This window comes from Cucurbita pepo, chromosome LG09 (genome assembly GCF_002806865.2).
Source record: "Cucurbita pepo subsp. pepo cultivar mu-cu-16 chromosome LG09, ASM280686v2, whole genome shotgun sequence".
NCBI classification, from domain to species: Eukaryota; Viridiplantae; Streptophyta; class Magnoliopsida; order Cucurbitales; family Cucurbitaceae; genus Cucurbita; species Cucurbita pepo.
In genome coordinates, this window is record NC_036646.1 from 9,379,971 (window position 1) to 9,393,488 (window position 13,518).

General features: G+C 34.6%; 2 protein-coding genes across 6 annotated transcripts; one reads left to right on the forward strand and one right to left on the reverse strand.

The window, feature by feature from the left end:
* The first annotated feature begins 1,064 nt into the window (after positions 1–1,064).
* Positions 1,065–5,932, forward strand: LOC111802202 (coiled-coil domain-containing protein 12-like). Of its 5 annotated transcripts, XR_002816231.1 has the most exons (7): positions 1,065–1,233; positions 1,690–1,868; positions 3,292–3,418; positions 3,525–3,639; positions 4,385–4,521; positions 4,754–4,842; positions 5,845–5,932. XR_002816231.1 is itself a non-coding variant. In XM_023686472.1 (5 exons), the coding sequence occupies exons 2-5, from the start codon at positions 1,711–1,713 to the stop codon at positions 4,447–4,449; spliced, it is 465 nt and encodes a 154-aa protein (XP_023542240.1). In that variant the 5' UTR covers positions 1,065–1,233; positions 1,690–1,710; the 3' UTR covers positions 4,450–4,704. The 5 variants fall into 5 exon arrangements, 4 of the variants coding, with proteins under 4 accessions (XP_023542240.1, XP_023542242.1, XP_023542241.1 ...); XM_023686472.1 differs by lacking the exons at positions 4,754–4,842; positions 5,845–5,932 and having other exon boundaries at positions 4,385–4,704; XM_023686474.1 differs by lacking the exons at positions 4,754–4,842; positions 5,845–5,932 and having other exon boundaries at positions 1,074–1,233; positions 1,708–1,868; positions 4,385–4,708.
* LOC111802201 lies at positions 5,557–13,142 on the reverse strand. Its single transcript, XM_023686471.1, has 13 exons — positions 12,895–13,142; positions 12,099–12,210; positions 11,265–11,536; positions 11,096–11,170; positions 10,953–11,011; positions 10,667–10,802; positions 9,911–10,007; positions 9,531–9,597; positions 9,089–9,187; positions 8,044–8,133; positions 7,219–7,373; positions 6,025–6,126; positions 5,557–5,912 (listed from the first exon to the last, which is right to left on the reverse strand). The coding sequence occupies exons 3-13, from the start codon at positions 11,515–11,517 to the stop codon at positions 5,762–5,764; spliced, it is 1,284 nt and encodes a 427-aa protein (XP_023542239.1). The 5' UTR covers positions 11,518–11,536; positions 12,099–12,210; positions 12,895–13,142; the 3' UTR covers positions 5,557–5,761.
* Positions 13,143–13,518: the final 376 nt, after the last annotated feature.

A 13,518-nucleotide genomic window follows, 5' to 3' on the forward strand; every position in this document is an offset into this window, starting at 1 on the left:
TGGGCCCTGAAGGGAGGTGGATAGTGTGTCACTGAGTATGTTGGGCCTCAAGGGAGGTGGATAGTGTGTCACTGAGTATGTTGGGCCTCAAGGGAGGGGGATACTGTACCAGCGACCATGTTGGGTCCTCAATGAGGTGGATACTGTGTTAGCGAGCATGTTGGGTCCTCAAAGAGGTGGATACTGTGTCAGCGAGCATGTTGGGTCCTCAAAGAGGTGGATACTGTGTCAGCGAGCATGTTGGGTCCTCAAGGAGGTGGATATTGTGCCAGCGAGCATGTTGGGTCCTTTAGGAGGTGGATACTGTGCCAGCGAGCATGTTGAGTCCTCAAGGAGGTGGATTATGAGATCCTGTTGAGTCCTCAAGGAGGTGGATTATGAGATCCTACATGGGGTGGAAATAGTAAAAATCGTGAGGTAGATGATGATATGTAACAGAAATAGTGAAAATCGTGAGGTAGATGACAGAAATAGTGAAAATCGTGAGGTAGATGACAGAAATAGTGAAAATCGTGGGGTAGATGACGATATGTAACAGGTCAAAGTGGACAATATCTGCTAGCGGTGAGTTTTGGCCATTACATATCTATTAGATATATAATTATTATTATTATTTTCTCTAATAAAACACCAAATTATCAATTTAGTATACAATAGATGTATAAAAATAATTATATTCGATACAAAGAAAATAAATTATTTGTTTGAGTGCCAATTATTTCCTTCGATAATTATAAATAAAATTTAAATATGTACTTCAATGGCTAAATTATTTAAAAATTTATCAATTGTTTAAAAATATCTTTTCTAAATTACCATTAAAATAGAAATCTTTCGACCAAAGGACGAAAAAATTAAACGAGTTTGGAAAAAAAAAAAGTTATTAAAGCTTTTAAAAGAATAATGGTAAAAATAAAAATAATAAATAATAATAATAAAAATGCAAATTTGATCATTAATTTTATACAATTTAGCTTAATAAATTTTCATAAGCGGATCCGATTGTAATGTGGGCCTCATGGATCCGGGGCGGGTATATATAGCTGATGTCAAGTAAGCCAGATCAGTATCAGAGGGCTTTTGCGCCAGAAACTCTCCGTTTCCTCTCTACTGCCAGGGCTTTTGCGCCAGAAACTCTACGTTTTCTCTCGTCTGCCATTGCTTGAAGCTTCTGAAGCAGCTCTTGCGAGTGCAATTTTGTGAAGAAAGCTGTTATTCCTCTCGAGTTTTTCTGTAAGTATCTTGCGAGTATAATTGTTTCTCTCGCTTTTCCGCCTTCTTTGTGTTGCTCCTGCCGCTGTCTACTCTTCCTTCGCTTCCTTGTGATGAATTTTCGTCATCTATGGCTATCTCGAAGGTTAATTAGATGAAATATTGAGTGTTGACTTTGCAAATGACTTGTAGCTGTTATTCCTCTCGAGTTTTTCTGCAAGTATCTTGCGAGTATAATTGTTTCTCTTGCTTTTCCGCCTTCTTTGTGGTGCTCCTGCCGCTGTCTACTCTTTCTTTCGCTTCCTTGTGACGATTTTTCGTAAGCTATGGCTATCTCGAAGGTTAAATAGATGAAATATGACTTTGCAAATGACTTGTAATACCTTAGTCTTTCTTCAATTTCCATTTTGCGATTTCTTAGTCATACTTTCTTTATCGAGAACAATCTAGAGTGATTTTTAGTTCTTTTCTTATCAGATATTTTACGTACAATAGGCAATGGCTACTGAAGAAGACTCCGTCGAACAAGTTGCTGCAGCACGTCAAGAGAGATTGAGAGCTCTAAGAGCTGCTCAGGAATTGTTAAACGCTCCAGATGAGAAAACTTCTGGAGGAGAGGATAAAGAGAATGGCGCTGCCGCAGATACCGAAGAAACGTGAGTGTATATCGTTTTCTTCCACCAAAGATAAACTGCTGTACTAGAAGTTATTTTTTCTAGAAATTTTTTGTTTCAATTTCTCGAGTAAGTCGAATACTAGTAATGATTATATTGCTGAAATTTTGAAATGTTTTTCTTCTATTCGTGGATCACTTTACTTGTAAGCAGGTTTGTATAGTACAGGTAGCTTCAATTTGATTTCTCTGACTGTAATATCCTCTCTATCCTCCTTTGTTGTGCTTTGAAAGATCCAATCTATGATATCCTCTTCAAATTATAGATTCCTAAACTATGTTTCTACTCCTTTACGATCTATAGATAAAAATCTTCAAGAATACAGAAACGTGAATGGAATTGAGAAAGTTCATGCACAATAATCCATTTAGGCTACATCAGTCTACAGAAAAAGTTCTATTACTCATAGCTCCTTGAGACTGAGACTCCACAAAACAAATATTCCATAGAAAATAACACTGTGGAGTAGATGAAGAGGAGAAAATAGTAGATCTCATCATACTTACCCACTCTGAATCTCTGTCTCCTCATAGGAATGGCGATGTCCTTCTTCCTCTGCCTTTAACCACCCTCATTAATCTTTATGCTTATTGCCTGACCTTTTTACCTCCTATTTTAACCTCTATCACTCCCTTTCTCTTCCTCTTTCTTTAGCCGCCCCTTTTATCTGTGTCCATAGTTTGACTATCTCTTTTTTTTTTTTTTTTCGTTTATTTTATGGTGGGAGTCCATGCTGAATTTACATGCTGGCATAGTGAGCCAAGTTCCTCTATAATCTGGCCTGGGACATGTTACACAGACAACTTGCATGCTGTGTGATCAGTGTGCCAAGCTCTCTAGAACTTGATTTGGGACTTATTACAATTGACAGCCTTAGTAGTAGTATTTGCATTATTATGGCAGTGAAGACAAAGATTTCTTCCTTTCTTTAGTAAGTTTTGTTTTTATGTTTGCAGACTAGAGTCATAAACTGCCACAATAGGTCCTTTTAGAAACTAAGCTGCAAAGTTCATGTTAACATGATGCATGTGAAGCATGTTCATAAAAGTATCCGCCCATCAATGAGNTTTTTTTTTTTTTTTTTTTTTTTTTTTTTTTTTTTTTTTTTTTTTTTGTTTTGTGTCCAGTTCTTCATAACATTTGTGCTTGTAGAGTTTAGGATGATGATAATGTGATGTGAATGATGGCGACATACGGCATACCTAAGCTTAGTTTATCTTTTAGGATACATTTGGTGGTTACCTTCAATATGATTTGTCCCTTGCAAGGGGAAAATGTGTTACTATATAAATGGCATTCTTTTGTACATTGAATATCTGTTTAGTTTGATGTCATTGCCAACTCATTTAAAAAATTGATGTTTTTTTTTTTTTTCTTGATTCACTATTACATTATCCTTTCTCAGTAATCTTGGTATGAAATTCCGGAACTATGTTCCTCATGATAAGGAGCTCCAGGAGGGTAAGCTTGCCCCGCCTGTATTGCCTAAGTTTGAGGACCCTGTTGCTACTGAACCTCCACAATTAAAAGAGGTAATTTTGTCAGTTTGACTTATATGTGTGTGTGTGTGTGTGTGTTTAAAACTGGACTATTTTCGGATATTAATCTGTTAACTAAATTCCATCGGCTAAATTACAGGACCCATTTGTGAATATTGCTCCAAAAAAACCAAACTGGGACCTCAGAAGGGATGTGCAGAAGAAGCTTGATAAGCTTGAAAGACGTACTCAGAAAGCATTATATAAGCTTATGGGTGAGTAGATATATTGGATTTGAGGTCTATACGAACTTGATAAGTCACTTTTCTATTCTCGTTCTTTTACTTGCTTCATTTGGTAGTGTAACTGGACTTAACAAATTGAAATTTATTTGTTTGTTTGTCTGATATCTACAGTCAATTAGCATATAGATTAAAGAATTCTGGCATGAAATAAAATATATTGTTGGAGTTATTTTAATTCAGTAAGGTTAATTTAGAGTATTTGATCTGCAGACGCTTCTTGTAATTTTCTTTTTTGTATTTGGTCATCAGTTGTGGGTCTTATGATTTAAGAGTCTTCAATCTCAGTTTTGGCCTGAAGTTGGGGGGTTTCTAGGTATCGAGGGAAGTGGTGGTGCTTGGAGTAGAATGGGGCCAGTTTAAACCATAACCCTCTAATCTTGAACATTATATATACTGATTAACTCATGAAGATATTGAAAGCTGTAGCAAAGATTGTGACATCTTTTAGTTGGCCGGTAGCTTATCTATTTAATTATTTTCAAAAGAACATTATATCACAAATATAAGGTAAAGGATTTGAAACTAAATCTTTAATGGACATGTCTTATACACTTGATTATATTCAAATCGATGCAGGATACCCTTATTACAAGACTAATTATCATAATGAATCATAAAAATGGTAGAAAGTTATGTGGAACTCTGAAGTTACAGAATGTTTGAGCTCCGTGCTTGCTTGGCTTTATGAACTTTCTTCTTGTTCAATGTCTTGTAGAGGAACAGGAAAAGCAAAAGCAGTCAGCTGAAGGAGATGATGACCAAAATGATACAGAGGGATAGTATGCCACACAAGTCCGATATGCTATGAAAAGTATATCATTGAAGAAAACTGGGCGTTATTTGGCTCATAGGGTCAGTTTTTCTGTGACCTTTTTTTATCATTCTTGGCTGCAAATCTTTAGTTTATCTATTGTTTGCTTATGTGGTGTCCATTTGACTAATTTACGCCCCTTGGTGTATCTCATACTGGATACTGATCTGTAACTTATCTACACTGCCTTTTAAGTTATAACTTTGTGTTTCACTTATTATTTATCAACATTATATGCTGTTTTTTGCACATTAACTTCGCATATGATTTCAGTCAGACATTTGCAAACGTTTCACGGTTCGTTGCATACGTTGTGTTGGGGCAGCAACCAATTTCCAGATGACTTCAGATGGAAATACAAGGTGCTTATATGATAATTGACTGTTTGATGAAGTTTGTCTATTTTCAGTTTTATTTTTAATTTTGAAACATGTTTTTGAAATCGGACGCACGTTTTATTTTATTTTTTCCTTCTTTCCAAAGGATGAGTTAAAAAATTAGGTTTATGCTATCAAAATATTACTTTCTTCTGGACACATTCTCTGTTTTCCTCCTTAACATATTTCCTTCTAAAATTTGTTTTTTTTTTTTTTTTCTTTTTCTTTTTCCCCTCACTTTTCTCTTTTTCTCACTTCAAAAATTTTCTTCACAGAATTTTCTTCTATTTAGAACTTTTATCAAACTTTTCTACTCTTGCTAGTTAATTTGTGTTCCTTCTTTATAAACTTTCTGACTATTCTTTGTTAATAAAATTTCTTACTTTTTCTCCCTCTCCAACTAAAAATTTCTTTATATATATATTGCTTCTAAAGAAAACATTATCAAATATGTTTTATGGTTTTTTTATATAGAGAAAACAAAGATTAAATTATTAGTTTAGTCCTAAACTTTTATGTTTATCTATTTGATCATATTACTTGTTGAATTTTGAGATTTGAGTTTCTAATTTTAAAAGGTGTTTGCTTGGCCATTTAAAACTTTCAATTTTAGGTCCTATTGGGTTTTGTATCAAGTTTTTTTTAGCTTTTCTTGATCTTATTCAAAATTTAGGCTCTTATGTGTAATAGACCAGAAAATGTTTAAATTTTTTAAATATATTAAAAATTTATTAGACACAAAACATGAATTTATTAAGTAAAAAATGGAAAAGGGGAAGTAAAAGACAGGACTTATGGATACACACAATTGAAGAATGACGAGCCTTCCCTTGGAATTACACACCGTTTTGAGCATCACGTCGGTTCAGTCCTGTATAAACGTAGTAATTATGTGCACAATAACTTATCTTTGATCTCCCTTTAATTGTTTAGAGGCAATTTGTCCTCTGTTTATATTCTCCTCATGGAATGAGGGATCCACTGCAGGAAGCTGGAATTCATCTGGCTTCAGGGCAAGGGCAAAATCGGGCAACGTTGGTGCAGTTTCAACGATTCTGTAATTGGTTAATTGGTTAATTGGTTAATTTACAATGCAAAATGATTGGCTTGGTTTGTCTTAACTAAAAAAGAGGTAAAATGAAGTTTTTCTGTTCAACAGAAACTTACTTTTGGAAAGAGTACAAGTCGCGGTTTATCCGCACTTTACTTGAAGCATCTTTTGGAATCTTTTCTGATAGATACTTCATGGTTCCAAAAAGTGGCGGATTTCTGCATGGGAAATGCAATCGTTATAACAACAATTTTCATTATTACATTTAGGCTCTCTCATGTGCAAAATAAGTAAATGATTTTTGAGTGCTACAAAATTATGCATTGCATTGGATAAAAATTGGTTGGGTAAAACATTGTCTTCTTAAAACTAACATTTTTGGTCCATTAGATTTAAATTTGGTTTCTATTTGATTCTTGAGGTTTTAAAAGTGACATGTTGGGTCAAAATTTGAATTTAATTTCTATTTACTCCCTCAAATTCAAAATTGGTTTCTAAAAGGTCTAAATTTGGGTTCTATTTATGTTGGTACCCAAAATTTGAATTTAATTTCTAATTGTTCCCTCAAATTCAAAAGTGGTTTCTAAAAGGTCCATAATTGGTTTCTAAAAGGTCCATAAGGTCCATGGTAAAGTTGGCATTAACTGACCTACATATATTTTATTTTTTATACTTGGGATTTAATTAGAAAGTAATTTCAATCTTCAAGGATAATTAAAAATCAATTTGACTAATTAGAAATCAATTTGAAACTTTGAAAACAAAAACCAAACATGTCACTTTAGATAGAAATCTCAAGGGCCAAATCAAAACTAACTCCTAAATTTAATACTTAGGATCAAATGAAACTAAATTCAACTCTCCAGAACCAAAGGCAATAATTTTAAATATTTAGAGACCAAATAGAAACTAATATCAAATTTATTTTAAATATTTAGAGACCAAATTTTAAATATTAAATATTTAGAGACCAAATAAAAATTAATCTCAAATTTCAAAGATCGAAAGTGTATTTGCCATGATATCAAATCTGATTTAAAATTTTAAGTAGGATTAAAATTTTTGTACAGCATAAATAAAAAATTTCAACGGAAAGATAAAGTTTTTAAGCCAAATTTAAACAAAAGATTTGATGGTATGAAAATCAAAATAAAACGAGTGTAAATATATTAACGCAAACCTTATAAATGACATTGGTTGGAAATTCTTTTGACTTTTCAAAACAATATGAACTTTAAAAATGATAGAAAAGTTAGAATCATGTCACGAAAGTGCTAACAGAGAACAGCGAAAAAACAGAACCGAAGTACCTTGATAATGGAGAAGCGGAGTTAAATGCGTCACATGCCTTTTTACTTTCTTTAAAGAATTCATCGGCCGCTTGCAATGCGGCTACCGCCATCCCATGGGCTTTCTCTGTGTTTCCCTCGTCAAGTATCAATCCATGATAATAATATGCTACAGCCTGTTTATGATTGAAGAAAACCAAAGATAACTAGTAACTTAGTTCTGGATAGCTGTTTGCTAGGTTATGAAAACTGACGGTACTAACTTAGCCGACTGTCCTAAATTAACGGTATCAATTATAGTTATAGATGACATAACAAAGTTGTAGACTTGGAAATCGAGATAAGCACCAAAGATGCAAATATCTTGTGAGATCCCACATCGATTAGAGAGGAGAACGAATGCCAGCAAGGACGCTCGCCCCGAAGGGGGTGGATTGTGAGATCCCACATCGGTTGAAAACCCTTATAAAGAATGCTTCATTCCCCTCTCCCTAGCAAACGTGTTTTAAAAACATTGACGGAAAGCTCAAAAAGGAAAACTAAAGAAAGAACAATATCGGTTAGCGGTGGGCTTGAACCAAGATCAAATTTTCAAGTAAAATGCGGTCCCAGGTTTCTTAATCAGCAGAGAGCAAGAAATGGGCAAAAGATTCAACAGAAATATTTAATTAATTGATACTCCCAGGTATACTTTGTTATAAGTGGACTTTTATATCTCAATAACTTTTGGAATGTCATATTTAGCTACAAGTAATCTTTATATTTTTAATTAATCAATGTTGTTTATGTTTTAATATTAAAAAAGAAAAAACGAAGTGTAGTTGGGATATAAATATCAAAGCATACCTTTGCTTCGATGTATTTCCATTTAACAAAGAGGCGGTGCTTCTCTCCCCAACCATTTGACAAGGGTTGGTTCATGATGTTATCTTGGGCCTGTAAAACAATCAGAGTATATGAGCTGCTGCTATTTGAACAAATAGATAGAGAACAAAGTTTCAAACACATCACAACCGATTCTGAATCAGTATTTTAGGAAAATAAAATTGGTCAATACATGAACAAACCTAGTTGAGTAATTAACATCCAGATGGCTTCCACATGAATTGGGAAATTAATTCTAGTAAAATTTAACTACTTGGAACTGGGGCAGCTTATTGGATCTGATCCAATGAACGCATTTGCAAATGATCTGATAGGTCAAAAGGTTTCAGCATTCTAGAATCTGCTTCTATTTTATGTAGGATAGAAATCGAGCCTAGTCCTGTGTATTTTCTTCATTTCTGACCGATAGAACGCTTGGTAGCTCACGTCGGTGTTATAGTAGCATGAAGGAGCTAGTCATTTAGTTATAGGGAAGAAAATTAACAGACCCTATCAATGATAGACACACACTACTTTCCATGGTAGGCGACCGAAATCCGAACATACTTGGCTGTGGCATGTGTGAAGTTCCTATGGGGTTGTTTGTTTCAATGTTTACATGGAATTAAGATGCTTGGAAATGGAATACTATGTGGACACGAAGTATCCGAAAACTATTGAATACAAATCCTATCATTTCAATTTTCTATCATTGTTTGTTTCAATGTTTCAATGCAAATCTCTATGTTACATGTACATAGTAAGACGCAATGTACAAACTAAAATGAACTCTATGAATGTGATAGGATTTAATGTTTAATGTGTCATTGTTGAATCAGAAAATTACCAATGCTGGGATTTGTACCAGAATATATGCAGCTACAGTAATCATCATTTGATCGTTATAGTTAAAAAGATGAAACACAGATCAATGACATTTAACTCGGTCAATAGAAATCAACGTTCCATAGTTATTTGTATAGTAATCTATAACCAAATAGTGTAATAAATTAAAGAACAAACTTACTTGCTGCCAATATTTTACCATCTCACATGCAAGCCTTCGCTTCACAGCAAGAGTTGCTTTGGTGCTATCAATAGCCATTCCTAGCTGAATATCAACTCCCTATGGCCGAGTTCATGGAATGGAATGTAATGAGCAGATGAAAAGGTTGAAGTAATGGAAAGTGCATAACTTATAAGTTAATATTATACATAGATGAAAAAACTGAGCACGATCCAGCTTGGTTCTTGAACACTAAATTGTTTGGTAAAGATTGAAACAAAGTTGATCGAGCTAGTTCTCTTAGTGAACAATGGATATATTTTGATAAAAGGTTCANAAAAAAAAAAAAAAAAAAAAAAAAAAAAAAAAAAGGAAAAGTGCATCTAATCATGTGGCAGCCCATTGTTACGACATTCATCTAATCATGTGGCAGCCCATTGTTACGACATTCTAAACATAGTACCTGTCCAAGTGCATGCAGGCAAAGTCCTCGAAGAACTCCTTCAGCAAGGTCCACCGGTAGATTTCTCCTACAGTAGCAGACGTGATCAATTGCAAGAATAAAACTGGAGATGCAAACATCTAAGAAAACTGAAGGTCAATCGGTTCTCAGTTGGAAAGAAACAAGAGGTTCTTTTGAGAATAGAGTTGAAGATGGAGTTATTTTGCTAGTGAAGGTGGCTCTCAGTTAGGAAATAGCTGCTTCTTTTTCGGTTTAGAGGATACTTAACCAACTAAATCTTGCGCGATATGCTTATTAATAAGATATGTTTGTGTATCAAATCAAAGATAAATAGGGACGGTAACAATGTTAAGATTATCAAAAACTATTAATCTACAGACCTGAATTCAGCAGGCAACTGAGGAAGCACATGTCTAACCGCACAATCCAAATATCCTGCAGCCTTTACAAATATGTCGATTGAAGCTCGCCTACTCTCTGCGGGCGAACAAAAACTGCCTTTTAGTAATAAGGAATTAAAAGTGTAAGGTTAAATGAAGTAGGAAGAAAGCCTGTTATCTTGGAAATAGCAGTCTGCATTAAATAGAAATTCCATGTCCTAATACACAGAAATATTCCCACATTTTGACAGTAGTGACCATACATCAATTCACATACAACTAAATGCAGACTTAGACCACTCATTGGCAGGCATGAGAGATAGTGAACTACACGGTTCCTTTCTACATCTTTTCAGCTCGAATTACATCTTTTACTGAAAACGAAAAATTCTTTCATTTAAGAAAATAAAATCACACAACATTATTATTCCATGGTCGTCTGAATTAACTTTCTAGTAAGAAATCCTTGCATGTATGTGAGAGATTTATAGGAAATGAATGCAACTAATATGCCATATGATTATGCATTAGTTATAAAAGTACTTCTTGTCTGCAATATAGCATGATATAGGTTAATCAAAACAAAATCTTGGTAAATTAAAAAATATGCATTATGCATTAGTTATCAATGCTTGAATGTACAGGCCATTTGATATATGCATTGTGCATTAAAGGTCATAGAAATTTTTTTTAAGAAAAAGAAAACTATAGGCCTAAGCATATCATACAATCTCACAACATTCTGCAGAAAATTACCTTCTGATACTTTTGGCTGATAACCATCAGGAGATGTTCTAGGAAGAAGTAATAGGTTGGCCTGCGACAAAGATAGCATTGCCATCAAGTGCAAAACTGATAGCACCTCATACCAAGCGTTGGACATGGCAGTTTCCTGCAAAAACATTAAGTATTATTAGAATAGTAGAATCTCCTCTAGGCTTGTTTTTCAGAAATCCTTAGGAAACTATATAAATTTCAAAGACGAAATTATTTTAACGAGAAGGCAACAAAATTTATCAAGTAATTCCTCTGTTACGACAACCTCCAAATCATCCTCCTGATTAATCCATGCAAATTGTACTTTGTGTTGAAGCTGGTTTCCTATATGGAGCACACAAACACTATTCTTAGGCATTGTCGTATGAGACATATACATCAGTCATAATCAACTAAAATTTGGCTTACCATCTTTAACTAATCCCAAAAGAACGGGCAAATAATCTTCAAGAGCCTGCTGAAGATCAGCTAATGTTGAACCACCTAAAGATAACAGTACCATCTGGTGAATCAAAAGGAAAATAAAAGAAGAGAAAATACACAGTTGTAAAGAGGATAAATTATTTTTATTACTAACCATGTTGAGTAGCAGTTTTTCTCCGCGTTCTAGTAATTGTTGGACCTTCCTGGCCAGCCATTACAACTATACGAGTTCTCAGAGCTGATAAACGTTCAACCAGATTTTTGGATAGATGATCACCAAGTGTTAGAGAGAAATCTACTGGTTTAGGAATGCGCAGACCAGGAACATAGACAGAAAGTTCCCCAATGTTTCCCGGCCTCCGCCTGTTTCCACCAGAATCTGCCGGCTTTGATACTAGGCATCCCATATCTCCAGATATGAAATTTCTGCCCACACAATATCAAAGATTATTCATTAGTCTGAACTTTTACGCATTTTATACATTCATATGGAATAAGTAACCAATTCATCAAATTAGTCCAGGTATAGATCAAACGAGACAAATGAGCTGGTGATGAGAAATCGGTGAAGCAAAGAACTAAATTTCACAAGAGTGGTTGCCAGTTGGCAGCAAGAAAGCCAGAAATTAAATTAATAAATGCCAACTAACAAAGCACAAGTAGTAGGTTATTCACGAGTAATACAAGCCACTCTTAAAACTGTCCACAAATTTTAGTGCGAGTCCTTTCCTTTCTAATACTAACAATAGTTCTTCGTCCTCATTCGTCTTTACTTTTTGACTGAAAATCAAATTATTTATTGCAAGAACTCCTTAAAATATAAATCCGTGCTCAATTAGTCAAACTTCTGGCAGATTCTTAACAAAATCGGTTCAAAGGATTTAAAATGAAGAAATATTTAAGAGCTTAAATCAAAACGAATACAAGAGTCACATGAAAAGCATGAGACGCAACAGTTGCCTTTTGCAGCTTTTTTTCTGATACCTACATTTTTGTCGTTTGTTTCTTTAACAACGAGAAGAATATATAATCAAGACGCGGATCCGGCAATGGCACAATTGATTTGGTCAGAAAGGCGGATTCCTCCTCTTGCACCGATTCTGCAAATACATAGTTTATAAACGAAAATGTGAAAATCACAGAATATTAGTTTCACAAAATTTGGAAACCTACAGAGAAAGTAACAAAATCAAAGAAACTTCAAAGAGTAGGAGCAAAATCTTCTAAAAAAACTGCGATCAAAGGAAACTCAGGCAAGCTCAAGCAACAGCTGAAGAAATCAAAGTTAAGCAAACACGTATACGTATAATCTTCGTCCATTCGCTATCGAGACGTTTATTGTATTGATGAGACATACCGTAATAGAGAATTAAAAGTGAAAAGAAGAAACAGACGAGAAAGTAGGAGAGACGGAAATAGAACAGAGAGCGTGAAAGAAGAAAAACCAGAAAACTGCCGAAAATCAAGTATCGAGAGGTTCAGATATGAACAAATTCATCAAAACATGGAAATGCAAAGCACGAACTCGAACTCGAACTCAAATTAGAAAGGAACCGCAGACAAAATTTTCAAAAAGAATGAAGCAAAAGTTCCGCCAAAAATCTATGCAGAATACATTAAAATGAGAAGAGATGAAGCTTTGAATTCCAAGAAAACATCCAGTATCCAAAATCGAAGAACTCGCCTCCGTTTCACACAGTTCTCGAAGCAGCTTCCAAAAACATCACAAATGAAAATCACGCGCAAGGAAATGAAAATATGCAAACAGATAAAAAAAATCTCACCATTAAACACCGAAGCTCCGGCAATTCTCAATTCAAATGAAGTCAATCTTCAAAACAGAGAAAGTGAAACCCTAAGAATCCAAGCATTCTTCAGCAGAACAAACCTCCAAAAGTTTCAACCTCAAGCAATTACTGTTCACAAAGGCAATCGAAGAAAGAAATGGAGAGAGAAAGATTGCTTTTGCTTCTTTGTACTTCGCTGTATTTCGGGTCCCTTGAAGACTGAATTTGAAGCATTTTAAAACTACGCCTTAAATAGTTGTTCAACTACAAGACAAGCCAGCTTCCCTTAAATAATTATAGCGTCTATTTATATGGCGCCCAACTCTCTCTCGCCTCCACCGTTCTTGTTCCTCTTCAATCCTTTCTACTCATAGCTGAGTTTATAATAAATATTAACTATTTAATCCATATTAGGTTAATCACTTTAATTTATTAAATATTTTAATTATGCTTCGATTAATTATTTCTCGTAGAGATGTCTATCAGGCAGAGAATTAGGTCGGGACGGAGACGAGAATGAGGAATATAATCCATGTCCCTAGCCTCGGTCTCATTTACCTAACTAGAAGAAACCGCTCCTCACTCCCTCCTCTTTCTTCATCCACAGATTTCTCGTTCTTG